Genomic DNA, 22,845 nt, shown 5'->3' with positions numbered 1-22,845 from the left:
TTCCAAACAATCCTTTCCCTGGCATTGAGAGACCATTCATTTTTAAATGTTCCTAAAGGTCACAGAGATTTATCTCTAATAGACTCAGAAGGACAGCTGTAATTACTGCCAACCCATCTCCTAAATCCCAACTTCCAATCTTCATGAAGTTGACTCTTAGCTCACACACAAACCCTGTCTCCTTCCATTTGTACAAGTCTCTGTGATTTGGCCTCTGATGACCAGATATGGCGGTTTGCATTGCTCACTTTTGATACGCTCTGTGCTACCTCTCCAGTTTCCGTACTGGCATTCTAATTGGAGAAATATCCTCTCTTAACACCAAGTCAGAGTTAAATAGGTCTTTAAAGCCTGGTGGACTCAGCAAAACATAAAACGGGCTCTCCACAGTATCAGCATGGAAAATGGATAGAAGCGTACTTACATTTGCAGACACAGTATTTGAACGTTTGGCACAGGAGGTTGGTGGGGGTTGGTGAAACTTAAGAGGCAAAATAGTGCACTTTCCTTTACAGATATGGTGAATTTAATTCCACTGTTCCTCCCTTACAGGATGAAAACATCATGCGCTCCATGCAGCTCTTCGAAAATGTGATTTAACTTGTCAAATACATCCTCAAACAGAAAAACGTGAACGATTCTATCACACAAAGCTGGAGCTACCACTTTTAGCATAGATTGCTCAGCTTTACAATGAGGCATATTATGCAAACAAGCTTTGTTTTAATATAAAGCAACCCCCAAAAGATTTGAGTTTTCCATTTATAAATCTGCATCCTTTTCATAATGCCACTGAGTCCATGGGATGTTTTAAGTCATTTCATACCCTGTGAATATTCAAAAGGAATAGAATCTGGCATATAGTTTTATTCATTCTTTAGCCATGTGATTATTGAAGCTTTCACATTATTGGTGATTTTAAAATATCAGTGTTTTTTGCTACTCACGTGTATGTATTCAGCCCCAGAATTTTAAATGGTTTTCTAAAATACTAGCATCTGTACTTAATTTCCAGCTATTAGTTTCCATGTTTGAATACTGTAATTCCAGTTATACTTTAAGTAAACAAGATTACTATAATTGGAAAAAAGAAACACACACATAGTCCCAGTTTCTCTGGATTTGCTGCCTTCTGTTAAGACATTCATCTGGCATTTTTTATAATGTGAAACAAATTAGTTTATGCCTAATAGAGCTTATTTAATAAGCACTTCTCAATTTTTCATAATACATATTATAGCCAAGGCCTACATGATATATGTAATTTTGGATTTGTTCAATCCTATAAGTTGACTGTTTTCTGTCACTAAGTCGAAGTCCAAGAAGGTGTGAAACAAAGTGAGGATGTCCAGAGGCTTATGAAAAGGGTCAGGACATCTGTCCTCTAGTCCATGGCAATGCTTAGCAAGTTCATTCTTAACCACATTCAAGGCCTATTCCATTCTGACTCCCTCCTGGCAACTTTACATTATGTGCCATTGAGGGACAAAGAAATCTTGGCTACCCCAATGCCTACTAGGTACAAACAGTAAAGAATTCACTTTGAAAGTACCACTGATTCCATTATATTAAGCACTAGAATACCCAAATTTAGTAGAAAATGAATATAAACGCTAAGCAACTCCTCTGGATTGTATTATGATTTAGCTCATCATAAAACTCCAACTATTCAGATTATTTGAATGACCTTAAGCCAAAATTGTAAAGCTGCCACAGTATTACTAAAGATACACACACCTTCCTTGTTTTGCAGAAATATCACCAAGATCAAGAGGCTAGAGTAGGAGGAAATTTGCAACTGTCTCTGCAACAATAAATCAGGTATCTATTCTGGTGTAGACATAGGATGTTGACAGCTGCCCTGCTATCACCAGTGTAGAAATTAAGAGTAGTACAATACATGTACACTGAACTTGGCCATCGCGTGTCTGTGTAGACTCAATGTGCACATTTTGTATTTCAAAAAGAAAAAATAAAAGCAACTAAAATGTTTATAACTCTACTATGTTATAGGCCTTTATTTCAATAAATTTTATAATTACTAAACACATCAAGTTTTTCTTATGGGATTTTATAAACTGTAGAGATCTTGGTCTCTGGGTGGTGCTAAAATGCAAGGAAGAAGAGTCAGATCAAGGCCAGTGGGCAGGCAGGTGTGTGAACTGATGGGACCTGAGGATGTGATGAGGGTAGAGACTTGAGGGAAGAATGGGTGAGGCAGGGGACTAGGAAGGACAGGAGATCTAAGGGAGAAGGAACATTTCTGCAGTTACAACTCTTTAGAAGTTACTTAGCTTTTATTTATTTATTTATTTGCATTTTATTTACTTCTTAATATAAATTTATTTATTTTAATATGAAGCTAATTACTTTACAATATTGTAGTGGTTTTGCCATACATTGACATCAATCCACCACGGGTGTACATGTGTTCCCCAAATTGCATCTGAGACACTGCACTTGAAATGAGAATTATTTACACAAAGAGATCACTCCACATATCTGAGGGGATGAATAAAGAAAGAGTGAACATTCTTCTGGGATAGAAATGTGAAACTGTGAACATGCTCAATCGTGTCCAACTCTGTGATCCCAAGATTGTTGCCTGCCAGGCTCCTCTCCATGGGACTCTCCAGGCAAGAATACTGGAGTGAGTAGTCATTCCCGTCTCCAGGGGATCTTCCCCACCCAGGGATCGAACCTGGGTCTCCTGCATTGCAGGCAGATTCTTTACTGCCTGAGTCTCCAGGGAAGCTCCTTCTGGGATGGAGCTGCTGCTCTAATCTCCATCTCTTCAGAAGGCTCAGTCAGCCTTGGACTTGGTGTGGCTACTCAGGGTCCTAAGGCTCTCCTCCTGCCCAGAAGATGGAGGGTCTCCTTGTTTTCTGTTTCTCTCCCTCTATTCCTTTCTCTGTAGAAAGATCTAGAATCAGATGGTATCACATCAACACTCACAACTACACTTATAAGTAATTTTTTAATAGCTTTTTCAACTAAGCTAATTGTTAAACATAAGTAAGCACAACAAAATAACTGAATACACGTAAGAGTGTTAAGATTTTAATTTCTGAATAGCTTCATGTACTGAATACCAGTATTTTCAAACTATGAAATAAACATATATTTACTTAAATACAATTAACACCTAAATTTAGGTAGTTTTAATGAGTTGTAATAAACAACCATACTTAAAAGAGAATTTACACATTAAAAATCTTTTTCTTAAAGTAGAATACTCTGGAAAGAAATTTTTTCCAAACATTCAACATTATAAAATACATACTTACAAACAATATAATTAACAGTGAATTCACAAATGTTTGTCCACTATTTTAAACTCCCATAGACTTGATAAATATATAACCCAGGAAATGGCAGAATGTCTAAAAGTAAGTACACAGGTACAAACTGACTGTATAAATGTTATATACAAAAGGCACCAGAATACATACAAACCTATCCACTGTAAACCCTGTAACTGCTGTTCACACAAATCACACACACACAAAAAATATGAAAAAAATTAACCCCACAAGATTGTACTATTATGGAACATTTTTAATAGTTTTCCATTATTAACCATTCTTTCTTTTTGATGAATAACTTGTACTATGATTCGGTGGACTTGTGTATATACTCATCCAAGGCCAGTAATAATGAAGGATGGCTGTGATTTACAAAAAAATAAACTGAAGTGACTCTGAACAGGTTTTGCAGATACCCATGGTCAGCGTTTAACACCTGTCATTCAGGCTCCTTTCTTCAACAGCATATGGAGCAATATGTGGGAATTTTAGATTTGATGATGATAAGGCTTCCCTGTCAACAGAAAAAAAAATTTTTTTAGCCTCATTTGTTATCATGCAGGGTTCCCCTAATAGGTACTATGTTTATAGAAGCATGCCTAAAATAGTGTTCAAAGTTCCAAACAAACAAACCAAATAAGGATGGGAGCAGAAAGAATGATGGAAAGAGAGGTAGAATCTTTTTCCTGAGTTAAATAAAATATAGGTTGTCTCTTTCTGTGGTTTAAAAATATTTAACTAGAAAAGTAGTTAGAAACCAGACTACCAGTTTTTTAATCCATCTCCTGCCAATCACTTCCCTATCAAATCTGGGGCTCATTACTTTTCTACACCTCCGTTTCTAGCTCTTTAAACGGGGATAACAACAAAATCCACCTCTGATGGCTGTAGCAAAGATTAAATGAATTTAATGTCTAAAATGTACTCAACAGAGTACCTATCATGCAGTAAGTTCTTACTTGGTTGATAAAGATCAGGACGTGTATTTGTATGTACTTTCCCAAGACATACATGTATTTCATTTAAAAAGAAAACTGAATCAGGCTAAGAATGAACCAGTTTCAACTTAAGGCAGATAGTAAACTGATTAGTTCTAAGAAAAAGACGCCATGGCTGTCTGTAAGTAATATTTCTATTTCCCCAGAAGTTGAGTCCTCTGATCATTGTAATACACACAAGCCCTAAGAAATAAAAAACTGTTTACTGAGAAGATTGTCTCACAAAGATCCATCTCCAGTATAAAAAGAAAAGATATAAACAGTGAAGTTTTTAAAAAAGGAAGATCATTAATTTCATGATGGATTATAAAGTACCTAAACTCCAATACTTTGGCCATCTGATGCAAAGAGCTGACTCATTTGAAAAGACCCTGATGCTGGGAAAGATTGAGGGCAGGAGGAGAAGGGGACGACAGAGGATGAGATGGGTGGATGGCATCACTGACTCAATGGACATGAGTTTGAGCAAACTCCGGGAGTTGGTGATGGACAGGGAGGCCTGGTGTGCTGCAGTTCATGGGGTCGCAAAGAGTTGGACACGACTGAGCGACTGAACTGAACTGAAGGCAAGTACAATAATAATTGTCATGGGAAAGTCTTTGATATGTGATCAAAACTTTCTATTACAATTACATTAATTATTACTAAAATATTATGTAAGACATTAGAAGGAGGGAAAAAGAACAGAAAAAGTCTGAGGAAATATCCAACACTTAATAGTTTTTATAACTTCAAAACTTTTTATTCTGTATTAGCATGACTAAAAACTAATAAGATTCAGTGTCAATAAGAGAACATCTTGGCTAGCTGTCACTGGGATCCTTGAATTGTTCACCTACATCCTCTGCATTCCCCCTCCAAATCCTAGTGAGCTATTTCTAACCTGTGGCTGTGTGTGGGCTCAATCATGTCTGACTCTTTGTGACCCCATGGACTGTAGCCAGGCTCCCATGGACAGGCTCCTCTGTCCATCGAATTTTCCAGGCAAGAATACTGCAGTGGATTGCCATTTCCTCTTCCGGGGATCTTCCTGACCCAGGGGTCGAACCCGCATCTTGTGTCTCCTGCATTGGCTGGTGGGTTCTTTACCACTGCGCCGCCTGGGAAGCCCATTTCTAACCTGGATTTACTCACAGACTGTCCCCTCTTCCACACACAGCCCCACGAGGTCTCAGGCGCTGGGCTGCCCTTTTCTAGTTGCCCAGGCCCCACACCAGGCCACAGGATGTGGGAAAACCATCTGCAGGGTTTCAGGTTGAAAGGTCTTGCCATCATTATTCAGCATCTGTTTATTTGCACTTCACAGCGGAAGGGGCAAATTACTTCTCATTCTAATTCTCAGAGCAGCAAGCACATTTACAAGCAAGCAGAATTCCTTGCTGTGCTGGGAAGGGATACTGGACGGACTAGGGGATGATTCTGTGCATTTTAACCAGGGGTCTGAAGGCTAACCTCTGCCTGCACTCAGACAACAAAGAAACCCGTTACCCAGTAGCCCGGGGACTGACTTTCACATTGTCAATTTTACCCTAGAACTTCATCATGACAAAAAACACAATCAATTTTAAAAGTCACTGAAATTGCTCAAATTAAGTAATTTAGGCAATGCTTAAACTAAAATATCTGCCATATTAAAATTCTATCGATCATGTAAATTTTCTTTATAATTAAGTACCTAGAGCGAAATCGAGTTCTGCAATGTTAATCCCATGCAACTCTGTTAAAATGTAACATCCAAAACATGGCTGAATCACTGCATTATGGCAATATTTCCAAGACTAGAACATTTGAATACATCTTTCACGTGATGAAAATTCACACAACTCAGTTATTTGACAGCACATGGAGAGCAACGAAATCCCCCACATCCCAGTACCTTCCTGCAAGCAGACTAGTCAGTTAAATCACCCCTCTGTGTGCATGTATGCAGGTTCAAGCGAGCACACGTACCTTCCAGACAGAACAACCCAGCCATCTGGGAACCTCATCTCAATCTTTGATTATGGACAGACTTCAAACTGTTCAGACAGGAAAGATAACAAAAGGAAAAAAAAAACCTATTCTTTCTTTCTCTTGGTCCTTTTTTTTTTAACTTCCCAATGGTAAAAGCAAAAACATCCAAAACAGTTTAAATCAAAAAAAATCTGGAGAACTGTTCTACAAAAGAGGGTCACACGGCAATACAGTGAAAGTGCTCAGGCCCTGCAGTGATACAACCTGGGTCTGAATCCCCGCGCTTAGAACTGTGTGACCTACTGTTAATACATAGCATAGGGAACCTCAGGTTACAGTAAGCTGTAAGGGAAGAGCACCTGGAAAAGTTTATATATATATGTATGGATATAGAGCTGCATCACTTCTCCGTACACCGGAAACATGACATCGTAAATCAACTACACTTCAATTAAAAAAACACAAAAACCTGTGTGACCTAGGCAGGAAAGAAACTCTAAGCTCTAAAAAGAGAATAATAATATTAACTCCACATGGTTACTTGAGCCTGAAGTGAGATAACATGTTATCTGATCAATTTTATAATATGACTAAAATCTTTAGAAACTACGGTTTATGGGGAATAATGCTCACTTACACTTCCGCCATGCTGCTCTAGCTTCTGTAACGCAGTGGTGATTGGTTCCTTGAATTTCTTGTCCCTTAATCTCTTAGAAAGCTTTGAGAATAAGATTAAGAGAATGAAATGACTTGAAAAAGTAACACTGTTCACCATAAACATTAGTAAAAATTCACTAATAGGCTAACTAGAAATAATACCATTGAGTCTTTACTATATAGTAAGTATATAAACACTACTGATTTTGTTTTAGATTGCAAGGCTTCTTTTAGGAAATATCTCACAAAAACTTACATAGAATAGATGTCAGTGTATTTGTTTAGAAAGATAGATTTATATTATTTGATATAATACCAAACTTACAGAATCTGCCCAGTATTACCACACTGTAAGTTTTCCAGAGTAAGGTTTCTAAGAAATTACACCCTTTCCCATTCTGTCATTTGTTAAGACCATCTGGAGGACTATGATGGAAAGCTAAGCCTCTAAAGCACATGTGCTTCCTACAGTCAAAAATGGAAGAGACAACAAAAAACAGAGCATTTGCATGAATAATTCAGTAACAGTGACAGGCAGAAGAATCCGCCTAAAACCCCCAAGATCACCTAAAGCCCCCAGCTGCGTCCTGAAGGTGCCTGCTTGGACAGGCGGGGAGCTCCGACTGAGATGAGAGAGAGAACAGGAGTCAGGATAACAGGAGCAAAGAGGCAAACAGCGCAGCTCAGGCCCTCAACACAACTCCTCGCTGTGTTCTCCCAGCAAATTTCCGCACCACTCACCCAAAAACCTGAACCTCTCAGCTAGAGCAGGACTTGCTCACAGCTCCACTTTCTGGGGATAAAAATGGAGCCCAGGCAAGAACTCCTCATCACCAAACACTCAGCAAGCCCCTGTCCTAGAGCTGGTTTCTGGTTCTTCGTCCTCTCAGGTCTGGAAGTGACCAGCACAATTCCCACCACTGAGCCCTGAGTGACGGGTTCTTTCAGCCAGGTCATCGAAGGTTACGGAGGGTCAGAAGAGACTGCCAGAAAGATAAAAAATGCGACAAAAGCAATTCTAAAAGGGGGACAGGAAGGGCTTATCAATGTCCTGGAGATGAACAAGGAAAAGTGCCCCTTACAGATCTTAGGTTTGTTTTCTTACCCTTGGGCAGATGACCACAGGCAGATCCACAAACCACCACCATCTCATCGCATTACCCACCGAAGTACAGCTTCTCGGCCCCACAAATTACTTTGTCAGACTCTCAGGACAAAGGCCCAGGTTCTGCATTTCTAGCAAGATTCCCAGGCGATGTATTTATTTCTTCCCTCAAGTTTGAGGATCAGTGTCCTAGGGTCAGTGAACAGTGTCTCAGAGTTGAAGCTCACAAGGGATATGACTTATTTCGCATATGAAGAAAATCAGTTGTATGTACGTTCAGTAACTGGTTCTGAAATTTTTTCCCTAGAAGAGCCCTTTCTTCAAATAAATGTCTAATGTAGAAGTCTATGAGACGTGAAAGTGCAGCCTTTCCGGCTGAATGGGTGGGGTGGGGAGGGGAGAGAGGAGCATCTAGCAACTCAGTGGTCCTCACCGTGTGTAGTTTACGGAGCAGGGATGAGCCCCCACATATCCTGTTTCCAGGGCCTTCTATGCTACGGAATCCCGCGAGGGCGTGAAGGCCAGTGTGGTAGCTAGGTCTCCCCAAAGTGTTGCCACCCCAGGAAGGGAAGAGGCCCTTTCCGTCAGTCCTTGTCATAGGGAAAGCAGAGCTCTGAGGTGGTATGTGAGTGACCGAAGATAAATGCTATTGTACCTTTAAAAACAGTTAAGAGAGTTTAGCCATTGATCTGGTCTCCTCCCTCCACCACGGTGGGCAGGGCTGGGAGGCTGTTACGGAAGCTCACTCCCAGTTAGGGGAGGGGTCCTCTTCTTTACACTTCACTTCCTCTTTACCTCATGCCGGTTCTCTCAGCAGATGTCCTTGCTATGTATTTCTCCCCCAAAACAAAACCAGCCTCCACATGGGCAGGGGGCATGCGTGGTTTTGCTCAGTATTATATTCCCTGTGCCTCAAATAATACCTGACACAAAATGGGAGGGCAGAGAGCAGCAGATTTATGTTAAACTGCTGATTGTCTGAACCAAGCAATCAAAAATTGATTGATTTTTGTGGCCATCATCAAAAAAATTTACAAAGAATAAATGCTGGAGGGGATGTAGAGAAAAGGGAACCCTCATGCACTGTTGGTGGGAATGTAAACTGATTCAGCCGTTATGGAGAACAGTACAGAGATTCCTTACATCTACCATACGACCCAGCATTCCCACTACTGGGCATACACCCTGAGAAAACCACAATTCTAACAAACACCTGTACCCCAGCGTTCACACCGGCACTATATACAACAGCCAGGACATGGAAGCAATCTAGATGTCGATCAACAGGTGATGCACAAAGAAGGTGTGGTACATATATAGATGGAACTCTACTCAGCCACAGAAGGGATGAACTTGAGTCAGCGGTAGTGAGGTGGATGAGCCTCCCATACATTGTCAAGTAAGTCAGAAAGAGAAAAACAAATATTGTATATTAATGCACATATATGGAACCTAGAAAAATGGCACTGAAAAACCTGGTAGAGAATGGACTTGTGGACAAGCAGGGGAAGTGAGGATGGGGCCAACTGAGAAAGGAGCACTGACACATATACACTGTCACATGTAAAACAGACAGTGGGAAGCTGCTGTATTACCCAGGGGGCCCAGCCCGGGGCCCTGTGATGACCGGGAGCAGTGGGATGGGAGGAGAGGAGGGAGGCTCAAGAAAGCGGGGAGATGCACATATATATAGGTTCGGTCCTTGCCCTCCTGGATGGAAACCTCTAAACTCTTGGAAGGTCCTGCCAGCTAAGAGTGACTGTTTACCTGGGGCCTTGGGCCACACCAGAGAGTCAGTGCTGACAATGTGATTTACAGTCAGGGCCCCCAGCCACCAGGTACCAGCTCACCTTCTAGAGGCTGGAGACCAAGGTCAACCAGGCATGCAACAGTGATGTCGCGTGACAGGCGTCTAAGGGGAACCCTGGACGCCCAGGCTCAAGTGAGCCTCCCACCCTTCAATGCTCCGTGCGTGCTGGCACCCACCGCTGCAAACCACAAGCGCTGCCACGCCGCTCCACTGGGAGACGCCAGAAGCTCCACACCAGGAGTCTCTCCTGGCCCTGCCCTCTGCAGCTCCTCCCCCGGACGATTCAGTCTGTATCCTTTCCCTGGGATAAACTGCAACACCGAGTACCAGCCTCTCTAAGTTCCATGGGTCATTTCAGCAAACCTAAGGGTGGTCCTGGGGACCTCCTCTACTGCAGTGCCCTGATTTAGGTTGTGACAGGGTTACACTACTCATAACAGGAAAATGTCTCAACCTGAATCCTAGACACTCACTAAAAAAATTACAATGTAAAACAAAGAAAAAAGATGAATAACATAGCTCTGCTGTTGCTGCTAAGTCATGTCAGTCGTGTCCGACTCTGTGCGACCCCACAGACGGCAGCCCACCAGCCTCCCGTCCCTGGGATTCTCCAGGCAAGAACACTGGAGTGGGTTGCCATTTCCTTCTCCAATGCATGAAAGTGAAAAGTGAAAGAGAAGTCGCTCAGTCATATCCGACTCTTAGCGACCCCATGGACTGCAGCCCACCAGGCTCCTCCGTCCATGGGATTTCCCAGGCAAGAGTACCGGAGTGGGGTGTCATTGCCTTCTCCGCATAGCTCTAGCAACATCCAATTCCACAAGAATACTTATAAACTCTGCTTAGAATTCATAGATAATCCACATGGGCACGAAGACCTCACACACTGTTCATTGATTTTTGTCCATTCAATTCTGTGTATTTTTATCACAACTCTAAATTTGCTCATGCAGATGCTTTCCGTTAAAAAAAAAACTGAAGAGACTATATTGCCCATTAGTAAAACTGTTTGAGAACAACTAGGTCTGATGTCTATACTTTTTGGTTACAGTGATGAGGTTTTTTTCCCAAGGTTTTGAATCATTTTAATGACTAGTCTGAAGCCATTACATCAGAAAGCAATACGTATACACAAGCCCTCTCCAATCTTTCCCGCACTTACACTGGTAAGCAGATGTTTCAGATGGTCGTTGAGAGAAGGACCAACGACGGCACTTAACTGTACCAGAGCATCCAATCCTCTTTCAAACGCTCCATCATCCACGTGGACCTGGGGAGGTTGGGTGGTTCATGGCCACGGGCAGGGAGGGAAAAGGATGGATAAGGAGAAAGGGAATGCGGGTGGAGAAAAAGTGAACACTCAATATTAGAAAATGACCAATCAAATCCAGGATTTAAAAAATAATCTTTCGTACAGGACATCTAGAAGCCAAAACTAAATTTGGGTTGACTGAAACATTAAATAAAACACATTGTAGCCTACAGAAAGACTGGCTTCAGGTTCATTATTTTCTCTAACTACTCAAGATGTCCCTCTTTACCTTTAGTACATCTTCTAAAGGTATCTTCCAGTAAGGAATCATCTGGCCCTGAAAAACAGTGGCCGAATTCTGCACACACATCAAAATCACAGGTAAAGAAAAAATTTGCATAATATTTGAAAGAAAAAAAAGATGTAAAATATTCTAAATGTACTGCAGAAAGTCTAAAGGAATAAAGGACATACCAGAGCTGCCTTCAGCACAGGAATCAGTCTAGGAAGCAAAGGCACAGCTTTCTCAGGAGCGCCTGTAACCAAAAGTAATTCTCTAAAACCCTCCTTTGACACAAAGGTGTATGGATGTTTAGTCTCTCTCAGACCCTGCCAAAACAAACATACAAACAAACAAACCAGATTGACTACCCATTTTAGTGATGATAATAGAAAAAAATGTAATCCTTACTCATGTAAGTGAAAATCACGCTTTAGTATTATTTTCCTATTTGTGAAATATAATTTCAATAATTACAATTTCAATTAAACTAAGAAATTGTGGAACATGGGATATACATGAGACAAAAAGGATCTTTAACCAAGAAGGAAAGGAAAAAGAGTAAGAATAAGAAAAAATAAAAGAAACAGGGAAAAGCAAAGGAGTAGCAAGGAAAAATAAATGAAAAAGAAAAGAGAGAAAAACAAGAGGAAGGAGGATGAAAGAGAGGAAAGGTAAATAAAATGAAAGAGAAGGAAAGAACTCACTATGAAACTAAAAACATGTTGCTTATACTCCCAAACACTGCCAGAAATCACAACGAATTAGTCTAAAATCTATGTTACTCTATCCCACTTTATAAATGCAAAATTGTTGGACCCCCTGCCTTAAAGATGACTTTGCAACTTGTTTAATGAGTCTCCAAAATATTATATCTCCTTCACATTTAAATACTAAGATACTTAGAAGACAAATCTTATACTATGCTTAAAATGCATTGTAAGATTTCAAACGCCATCTTTAACATAAGAAAATCAAACAAAAATATGGGGGGAAAAAACCCTGTGTAAATCATTTCTCACCAAAGCCTTTCGCCCTAAATGCATTAGGAACAATTAGACAGTACTCTTTTTAATTATTATTTTGAGTCAGGATAAAATGGGCATCTTTTCTGAAAAGATAAAACAAAGAAAGTAATAGCAATACTCTCTCAGTTTGACTAATTATTATCTGGAATTAAGTATACCCAGCTGCAGGGTCATGCCTAAAAATACTAATTTTCAACCAATTTGTCCTTGTGGCCAAACCATCTGCTTCCAGGGGAATTCCCTGGCAGTCCAGTGGTTAGGACTCCATGCTTCCATTGTAAGGGACAAATGTTTGATCCTGATTAGGAAATTAATCCTGCATGCCTGCATGCGGTGTAGCCAAGAAAAAAAAAATCCCCAAAACAAAACTATCTGCTTCTAAATGGTGATGAAACACTTCTTTTCCCACATGCCGTCATGCTTTTGAAAACTATGCTGCCAAGCACACTGGCATCACAGAACAAAGGTTCTATGGTCTTAGGAGCACCCCTATCCTGTTCGTTTTAGAGATGAGGAACCTCAGGTCAAGGTGAAATGGATTCAATAGTAGTGGTTCTGTCACTGCTTTCCCATTAGTAAATGAGGAGAGGGGAAAGAGAAAAGTTTACACAGGACAGAAATAAAAGCAGAGATATTGCAAAAACAGATATTTAAAAGACTGACTCTATGAGATCTAAACTAAACTCAGAGTTCCTTTGAGGATTCCTCAAGTCAAAGCACTGCCCCTGTCTTATGATTAGCTGGAGCATGTTTTCAAAGGTATCACTATAGTTTTGATTCATCTAAAAAATTGTGTTCTACCATATGTAAAAAGTTTAAAGCTCAAAAAAGAACTAATGAAATACGAGCATCTTTAGTTTGTAACACAAAGTTTAAAAGAGACTGATTAAAATTTAATTTCAAAATAGGCTATCCATAAATATACACTACCTCTTACACCAAAATATCTTCTGCAGGCTGAGGTACAAATTAAGAAAAGCTAAGACCTAAGATAACTTGGTAGTCTTCAGAAGTAATTGATGCCTGTGTGCCAAGCCACTTCAGTCATGTCTGACTCTCTGTGACACTATGGACTGTGGACTGCCAGGCTCCTCTGTCCATGGGATTTCCCAGGCAAGAATCCTGGAGTGGGATGCCATTTCCTTCTCCAAGGGATCTTCCAAACCCAGGGACTGAACCCACATCTCTTACATCTCTAGCATTTGCAGGCAGGTTCTTTACCACTACCTGGGAAGCCCCAGTAGTAACTGATATGTCCATTTAAAAGAGTAAATACACTTGGAAAACTAAAGGAGGAATTAGAAATTCTAAGCATTCACTATAATTAAGATATCTCAATCAGCACAACTGTCTACTTTTTCAGCTCTGCTGATATCTGGCCCATTCCACAAGTTTTACAGGAAAAGCAAATGTTTTTTTGAGTGAAGAAAAAAATAATCTGAATTTTTTCAGTGTCATATCTTTTGGATTCCTGACTACTGTATGACTTATCCCAGAGGCACTGCCAATTCAGATTAATACCGTCAAGGCTCTAATGTAAGGAGATTTGCTTCTTAACAGCGACAAGAACAAAAACGATCCTGAAGTCTTAAAGAAGACGAGTTAAGGTTAAGTACAACTGGTTAATTCATTTCTCAACTTCTGTCTCCAATTCTATACATTTATAAATAATTACATTCACAGAAGATATCTCTGACTCACTTCAGGCTAATACTCTGCCAACTTTGTTCCTGACACAAATGTTAATATAAAGGAATATGTGAGAAGTATTTCTGAAATCCTCTACAAAAACAATCTCTATGATATTTTACTTAAAATGCACAAGAAGGCAAAAGCCCTGAAAATTACCCAAAAGAACATTTAGGTAGTTGATATCAGTTCCCTAGGAAACATATCATATTAAAGGTGACTTAATATAGGTGACTTAATAAAGGTTCCATAAGGAAAGACCAGTCACTGTAAACTGATTCTAGTATGAGTTTAAATGATGCTATCCTCCTGACTTGACTAGTTCAATATGATTCCAAGCACTTTAAAGTAAGTGTGAATATTTTATCTACTTATCTACAAATCCCTGTGCAGATTAATTTCATGTTTATAAAGCTGATTAATCAGTGTCTAAGAAACATACACCATTCATAATTAGTTCCTAAGGAAGTGTGGGGTTTTAATACCTGTTCTTTGGCTTTTATTTCAAAAGTAAAGAATGAGATTTACTGATGAGTTACAAAATAACATTTAATGCAATTAGAAAAATAAACACTCAGGAAAGATAGAGTATTCACCTCAGCTAAGGTAATAAGAAGAGGATCGAATGGAAGCTTTTCAGGAGGACATTCCCACTGTAACCTGTGTTTTACTGAACCATGGACCAACCTAAAATATAAAAGTCAGTGAATGTGACAAGAACAAGAGACTTATATACTAAACAGTGATTAATCACAATATACACATTCTTTCTTCAACATAACCATATTAGAATTATTTTATAACACATAGGAACTTCATGACTTTAAAAGATATTACAAAGGCACCTTATAGAGCAATAATTGCATATTTACAACCCTACAAATTCCTACCCTTTTAACAAAATTGCTTGATGACAAAACTACACATCTCCACATTTGTTAAGCCTACAGTTTTGGAGTGCTATTTGCGTCTTAATGCAAATATTACACTTCATATGGTTCAGTCATAACTATAACAAAATAGGTAACCCATAGACAAACCAATAGCAAACCTATCACAAAATAAGCAAACAAATGTGATAATTAGAAATAATTTTTTTTCATAAGCAATATTAATTTTCAGGTATGTATCATTTGTGCATGCTAAGTCGCTTCAGTTGTTTCCAACTCTGTGACCCTAGGAACTGTAGCCCGCCAGGTTCCTCCATCCATGGGATCCTCCAGGCAAAAATACTGGACTGCAGTGCTCACTGCAGCACTGTTTACAATAGCCAGGACACGGAAGCAACCTAGATGCCCACTGGCAGACAAATGGATAAGAGAGTTGTGGTACATATACACAATGGAGTATTACTCAGCTATTAAAAAAGAATGCATTTGAGTCAGTTCTAATGAGGTGGATGAAACGGGAGCCTATTATACAAAGTGAAGTAAATCAGAAAGAAAAACAGCAATACAGTATATTAACATATATATATATGGAATTTAGAAAGACGATAATGATGACACTATATACAAGACAGCAAAAGAGACACAGATGTCAAGAACAGACTTTTGGACTCTGTGGGAGAAGGCAAGGGTGGGATGATTTGAGAGAACAGCACTGAAATATGTATATTACTGTATGTGAAACAGACGACCAGTCCAAGTTCAAAGCATGAAACAGGGCACTCAAAGCCGGTGCACTGGGACGACCCAGAGGGATGGGGTGGGGAGGGGGCTTCAGGATGGGGGGATACATGTGCACCCTGGCTGATTCATATCAGTGTATGGCAAAAACTACCGCAGTACTGTAAAGTAATTAGCCTCCAATTAAAATAATTAATTAAAACAAAAAGAATACTGGAGTAGGTTGCCATGCCCACCTCCAGGGGCCCGGCCCAGAGACTGAACTGGCGTCGCTTACATCTGCACTAGCAAGTGAGTTCTTTACAACTAACAACATGTGGGAAGCCCATATATCATTTAATCTAAACAGAAATAATCTAAAGGAAAGCCAGGTTTCATCCCTGTTAAAGAGAGGGAAACTGAGGCCAGGAATAAGCAATGGCCCATGCAGGGTGAAAAAGTGGTAGCCCCTTGAATTAAAGTCTCTGCTGTTGCTGCCTCTTTTTTTTTTTTTAAAATATTCTAACAGCCTTTATTGAGGCAGAACTTGAAATAAAAATCGACACTGTTAATATAGTGTAAAATTTGGTAAGTTTTGATGTATGAATACATCCATGGAAACATCACCACACTCGTGACACAGAATTTATTATTCATTACACTCAACTGTTATTTCACACTCCTTTTCTAATGTTCTCAACTTGGCATCTTCTAAAGAATACTAAAGTGTTATTTTCATAACCCCAAGAAGCCTCGGCAGCACTGTTTTTACATTTTTAGCAACAATAAATTCTGAGAGTGGGAAGAAGGTATAAGACCTTTAAAATAGTTTCAGTTCAGAATGTAAATACAAAATAGTAACAATAATAAATTAAAAAATGCCTCCTGAGCTGACTTTTCACTCCTGCCTTCCAAATCTGAAAATATCATTAAAAACTACATTTCTTTAAATTTCAAATACCAAAAAGAATGCTATGATTATTCTTTCCACAATGAAAATAAAATGACCTATCATCTACAACAGGTTAAAACTGGATATACTTAGAAGAAATTAATGTTTCTCAGTAGTGAACTCTTAAAAGGATATCCCTCTATTAGTAACCTGCATTGCTTTTTTTAAAATAGCTTGATGTCCACCCAGAAAGGCTACAAAAATTACATCAAAAGAAAACAAAAACAGCTGTACTACCCATTAAGAAATATAAGTTCAAATAAAATTTGAAATATCTGATTTCTGAAATATAGTTTAAAAATAACAAAACAATTTCATTTAATTGTCAACTTCCAGTTCAGACAAAAGAGGATTATTTATCTGAAATTTTCCCAAGCCTATGAATGCTTAAACTGTTTTAGAAACTGTTTCAGTCAATTTCTTCAATTATCTGGTGGTTTACTATAGATGTATCAGTAATTCTCTTTTGGAATTAAAATTACTTTTTTCAACAGTGTCCTAGGATCTATATCAATCCAAAAGACAAAGTATGAATAAGTAATTCACCTTTATTTCAACCTCCCTAGTAAATAAAACTTTCAATACGTTTAAATTGGAAACTGTATTGATTTTACTCAATTATTTTGAATAATATGGTCAGTTATAACTTGTATTGATCTTACCTGCAAGGAATACCTCCCTTAGAGTAAATAGCTGCAAAGGCAGAAGGGGTTCGCGGCTGTTCACCAAACTAAAATTAGAAAAAAAAAAAAAATGACAAGAATACAATAATTATTACTATCATCTCCACTTAGTGATACCTAATCAATTTCAATTCTGCTGAGGTCAGAGGCAAATAGACACCCTGACTTTGAAGTCCACCAAGCTTGTATCAAATGCATCATTCTACTCAGAAAAATGGCTGAGAAAAATGATCAATCCTCTCCACAATTTGTATATTTCCTTTAACCCTTGTTTCAGAGCCTTGGAGGTAGCTGAAACCACACATAAAATAAACATACTATAGATAAATATTTTTAAATCGAAATATTATAAATACAATAAAGATAATTTATCTTTCTGCCCCTCCTCCACTGTGACCTTTCAAAGTGAAGGCTAAATGGAGAAAAGGTGTACGGGGAAAGTAGATGAATTTTTAACCTCCTGCATACCACATATGTCCTACTTGTCCTCCATTCAAATATGTACAGTTTGGAAGGTCAAAGAACCTAAAATTTCTTGACACTGCAAATGACAGAAAGAAGAAAAGGAACACAGAAGCTTAAACTATTTTCCATTTTTCTTTTATAAAGTCAGACAATCTCCTCTTGCCTTTGGATAGTTCACTGTATCCTTGCTTAAGTATCTGCTGTATTCTACCTGTCATCCAAGTCTGTGTCTCAGCCACTCTCATAATCCCCTTTAAAGGCTGAAACCATCATCGTCTATGTAAGGCTGGACCAGATACCGTCTGGTGTTGGAGCACAAGTGTGTTCATTTTGTGGATAAACTGACCAAGAAACTTACAATTATGTACTTTTATGTATATAAACCTTATGTTTGTTAAATGTGATTAATCTGCTTTGAGAAAGCAAAAGAAAGTTAGTGCTGTAGTTAGGAATTCTGGTGGAGCTAATTTTCAGGTCATAAAGAAACGGTCAGAGATCTTTATGCAACTATGAAAGCTTGTAATTCATCCTTACAAGGTTACATTTTACAAGGTTATTCATTGATATTGGGAAGTATAATAATCACAGTAAATTAAAAAAAAAAAAAAGAAAGTTGATATGCAATTTATTTTATACTCTACAATACTCATCCATGAATGTGATATGACATACCGAAACTGACTGATTTCTAGCTTACACCTTCTCATTCCCACACTCATATCATTACCTCCATTCTTCATCATGATTACCATATTCCTTCCTTCACAACTAGCTTAAAACTAACAAAAGAAACAGGATACCTGTTGAATGGCTCAACAGTATATAAAAGTCTAATACTTTGGAAAACCTGCTAAGTCAGGAATCTCTTTTGTACCTACCGGGTTAATTGTTTTAGGGTTAAGTTTATCGCTTGGTCGAGGATGAAGTTTTCTTGCAGATTCTGGAGAGCTGGTTGATGATGAAGATTTGCTTTGTTGAACCGGAGTCCCATGTTTTACTTGTACACTTAATGATGTCCTTTGATCACAGTTATCTAAAAAAAACAGAACATCAACAAAAAAGAAGTGAAAGCTCAGCCTGCATTCACCTGTACAAAGCATGTGTCATTAACAAAATCTACCTCTGCATTTAAAAAGCAACACTCTGTACCTGTCAGTCTGTTTCTCATCTGGACGCCCCTATGGCACTCTGATTTCTGCATTGCTTCTCCTTTGCTCCTGCGTTACATGAAACTTGATTTCAACACTGTTTCTGGGCAGGAGGATTCATTAACAATGTAAAGACCAAACTGAACAGAGTAGGAAATACAGTAACAGTCCCACAGAAAAGGTATGATATAGAGCAAAATGCCTAAAAAGCCAGTAAGAAAGTATGAAAATGATCAACTTTAATAATACCAACAACAGTAAATTAAAAACCATCAGTCACTCCAATGAAATTTTTTTTTAAATATCTGTAAGCAAAATGTATAAAAATATGCATTTTTCCATTCAAATAGTCCAAATACACTTTTAGAAACTCAATTGTAATTCTCTGCCACATACAGAAAATACAGACTAGATTTCTGGGAAAGTGGTTGGCACATCCCCTACTGTCTGTACTTTCTCTGGCCTCTGTATTTCCAGAGTTCCCAGTGTTCACATCTGCATATCAAGTCCTACATTTCCAGTGACGTAAGGAACTCTCCTACTAAATGGACCTCTTAAACTTAACATCACCCAAACTGTGGTTTTCACACTGAAGTTATGAACCGCCTGTCAGTTCAAAGTGCCACCAGTTTTCTGATCTCTCAGGCTGAAAAATTCAGGATATCTATTGTCTCCTTTTCTTCCATTCCCTACACTCAACCCTACAGATAAGATCAATGTGACATGATGAAGTAGAAGGAGCTCTGGGCTCAGATTTGGGACTGCCTCTCCTCTTTACTAACTACAGGTTTATGAACTTAAGCAGATTGTTTAATCTTCCTAAGCCTTGATTTCTTGGGCTCTGAACATGGGGGAGATACTAATCCTATCAAAGCTATTACTGAAGGTTAAAGAAGATAATATGTCAAGCTTATCCAGTGAATGATAGTTCACTTCTCCCTCTCCCATAATTCCCTCTTTGCTAACAGGAGGTCTCTAACTCATAGCCCTTGTTTTCCTGCCGAATCAAATTATTGCAAAGAATCTGCCGCCACACACCCAGACTTCTACACCCAACTGCCCGCTGCTATTTCTGGGTCTAGCTCCAATCCCAAGTTCCAAGCAGGCCTTCCTGACCATCACTTTCTCAAATGCACGACTCCACAGCACTTGGATTTCTGCCTTGCTCCCTTATTTCTCCTTGATTACTCCATTTCCCCCATTTACATGACACTCCAAATATTCTTTCATTAGAGTACTTCCCACTTTAAGTCTTTAACATAGTCATTTTTCTATAACATCTATAAGATCTTCTCTTAAGGCCACATAGATGTAGTCTTCTACTTGTAAATGACAGCTTTTCAAATATTTGGGGACACAAATCACAACTCTTTAGTTCTCTCTTCTTCAACTTAAAACATTGATGCCTTCTTAAATGAGTAATAACATGAGATTATTTTAATTTACTTGACAAATTAGAAATCTTCACAAGGAGGGCAAAGTTCCATGTAATAACATTCAGCCTCCAAATATTTTAAATACAATGTGACCAGATCAAACTACCCTGCAAAGATAAACTAAATGTAAGATCATTTCTGTAACAGAGTAAGTTTAACTTTGATTTTCTTAATTTGATATGCTGACCTAATTTTCTCAGCCTACTACCAGCAGATGAGTTACTTCCCAATATCACACTTCACATTCATCCCCAAGGCATTTTCTAAAAATATGGTAATTATTAGCTCATTAAACTTGTTAGATACTATCCTAAGCTAACACAGACTTTAATTATGACCTATTTAAAGTGCAACCTAATACTGCCCTTCAGTGATTATTCAACAAGTTGGACTGACACAATTTTATGTTCTTTTATGTCAAACAGCTGTTTCTATAAGGTACTAGCTGGAAAATGTTTCATTAGATTTTGAATAGGTTCAAAAGGCTACTGAAACTCTTCATTTGAAAGACATGTTAGAATATTGCGCTTCCAAAGATTTTAAGTATACAGGACAGTTTTTATGTGTGATACAATTATGCAGTTTTCAGCAACAATACCAAAACATACACACACACAATGATGCAAACATTTCCCTGTCCACTTCCAAAACACCTATGTTAGAGCTTCTTTCCGAAACAGGTTTTCAGTTACTGTTAAAATATCACCCTTTACCTTATAGGCAAATGAAGTGTACTCAATTTTTAAAAATAATATCCATCTGAGAGCATACCACCGACAACAAACCCAGAGCATGAGTTGTTTGTAAAAGGAAAAAAAGCTTAATTCATCTTACAATAGCTTTTTCATTAAATAACAGGTGAGGGTAGTGTAAAGGGTTAATGGTCGGAAGAAGTTAAAAAGTAACCTTTTTGTGTTATAAATATTACAAAGGATACCCTTCAATCTTTTACAAAACAATATAAAGATTCTAAATAGACACTAGAATCTATTAATCCACTTAACCCCAGCACCTAAACTATGTCACAATATTAAGAGAGCAAACAAACTAAGCAAGCCCTACTGTGGACCCCTCATTTTTCACCTTAGGTTTCCTTAGATGCTGCGGGTCATCTACAAGGGGTTACAGGCATCCGGGTCTGTGCTAGGAAAGAGTACTTTTCTTTCACTGTTTTGGACAGCTCATATATCTTATTTCTTTTTCCACATACCTATTCTTCCCACACTTGCCTCTGAGACCACTGCACTAAACTACCTGCTAAATTCTCAGAGACGGAGGTCACTTTTTTCCCCTACTCGCTAATCTGGTGTTTGGAAGGTTCCAAAAGTGTAACAGGAGCCCCACTAAAGAAGGTGAGCTCCATCTCTAAAGCTCCTTCCAATTTCAAAGAACAGCCACAGTATTCACCTATCCCAATCCTTTTCAGCGTAAAGAAAATCCAAAGAGACAGTACTAAGGGTCTTCATATTGTTTTCCATTTCCCTAGCCTCTTCGCCTCCAACACCACACATTTCCCAATACCTAAGACCAGTCCAGGGCCAGGATGTTGTCAAAGTTAGAAAATGAGGACATGGAGAGGAAAAAATGGAGAAAAACAAGAGTTGTGTTTTGCTTTTTTTTTTTTAAAGAAGGTCAGATAAAAGTGGATAAAGGCGCCAGTTTCAAATAAGGCAACTCTCAACCAAAGCCAGACCAGGAAGGGTGCGCTCATGGCGCTCAGCATCTCCAGGCTCCTTAGCAACGTGGTCCCGTGGCCATAGCATCTGACCAGACAGGAAGTCGCCTCCGCCGAGAGAATGAGGATGGCACAGCGGATCCCGCTCACCGCTCTAGGGACCCGTTCCTACCGCTCCTCTCTCCCACCGCGATCTGCACACCAGCCAACCAGCACCCGCTGGGCCACCAGCCGCCGGTCCCGTCGCCGGCCGCCGGGGACCGGGAAAAATCAGGTTTCGCAGGGTTCCCGGATCTTGCGGCGCCGCGCAGTGACGTCGGACGCACCCTGCGTCCTCAAGCCAATAGCATGGAGGTCGCGGAGTTGTGCCGGGCAGGCATGGTTGCCCTGGCAACGAGGCGCACAGTATTGAAAGGGCAGCTCGCGAGCTTGGCGCTCAGACTCCAGTGACAAAGGGGTACCAGGAGCAGAGTATTTTCGGAATGACAGAGTCAAGGAGCGAAGGAGAATACAGATTCCTTGTACTTGTTGCGCCGCAGCCTTACGCTAGTCTGTGTATTTAACTCGTACGTTTCTCCTGCGCACTTAGCTCGACGGTCTCCGTGTATTATTGCCCTAAATCCTCTAATAGCTGAGGACCTTGAACTCTCGCCCCAGGGTGTTGCACTGCTAAGGCCAGAGCCATCTGCCAGTCCAGCTGTGAATTTTCCTTTCCTGTCCTATTTCACTAATTCATATGCTGTTGCAGTCAACTGTAGTGCAGGGGTCGTAGGAGATGCGAGTTCAATCCCTGCGTCCCGAA

General features: G+C 39.3%; 2 protein-coding genes across 12 annotated transcripts in view; one reads left to right on the top strand and one right to left on the bottom strand.

The window, feature by feature from the left end:
* KCNIP4 (potassium voltage-gated channel interacting protein 4) overlaps window positions 1-2,026 on the top strand; it is a 535,080-nt gene extending 533,054 nt beyond the window's left edge. The window contains exon 8 of the mRNA XM_065907483.1: window positions 553-2,026. Coding sequence (XP_065763555.1) covers window positions 553-600 — 48 coding nt within the window. The 3' untranslated portion in view covers window positions 601-2,026. The remainder of the gene's footprint in view (window positions 1-552) is intronic.
* On the bottom strand, window positions 2,001-22,332 carry PACRGL (parkin coregulated like). 11 transcript variants are annotated; one of them, XM_065907474.1, is made up of 11 exons: window positions 22,194-22,329; window positions 18,934-19,001; window positions 18,663-18,817; window positions 17,299-17,366; window positions 14,674-14,764; window positions 11,555-11,689; window positions 11,370-11,417; window positions 10,991-11,098; window positions 6,894-6,974; window positions 3,726-3,819; window positions 2,001-2,911 (listed from the first exon to the last, which is right to left on the bottom strand). In XM_065907474.1, exons 2-10 carry the CDS (start codon window positions 18,983-18,985, stop codon window positions 3,763-3,765), a joined length of 795 nt encoding a protein of 264 aa, XP_065763546.1. In that variant the 5' UTR covers window positions 18,986-19,001; window positions 22,194-22,329; the 3' UTR covers window positions 2,001-2,911; window positions 3,726-3,762. The 11 variants fall into 11 exon arrangements, with proteins under 11 accessions (XP_065763546.1, XP_065763552.1, XP_065763548.1 ...); XM_065907480.1 differs by lacking the exon at window positions 6,894-6,974; XM_065907476.1 differs by lacking the exon at window positions 2,001-2,911 and having other exon boundaries at window positions 3,538-3,819; window positions 22,216-22,332.
* Between the last annotated feature and the right edge of the window lie 513 nt (window positions 22,333-22,845).

The sequence above is a fragment of the Muntiacus reevesi genome, chromosome 16 (genome assembly GCF_963930625.1).
Source record: "Muntiacus reevesi chromosome 16, mMunRee1.1, whole genome shotgun sequence".
NCBI classification, from domain to species: Eukaryota; Metazoa; Chordata; class Mammalia; order Artiodactyla; family Cervidae; genus Muntiacus; species Muntiacus reevesi.
This window is presented reverse-complemented; position numbering and strand designations above follow the sequence as displayed.

Coding starts and splice junctions, on each gene's coding strand:
- PACRGL (XM_065907476.1), bottom strand. CDS start 18,985: ATGCAGAAATCAGAGTGCCATAGGGGCGTCCAGATGAGAAACAGACTG. Junction 14,765..17,298: donor AAGGGAGGTATTCCTTGCAG/GTAAGATCAATA, acceptor TTTATATTTTAG/GTTGGTCCATGGTTCAGTAA. Junction 11,690..14,673: donor TTCTTATTACCTTAGCTGAG/GTGAATACTCTA, acceptor TTGTTTTGGCAG/GGTCTGAGAGAGACTAAACA.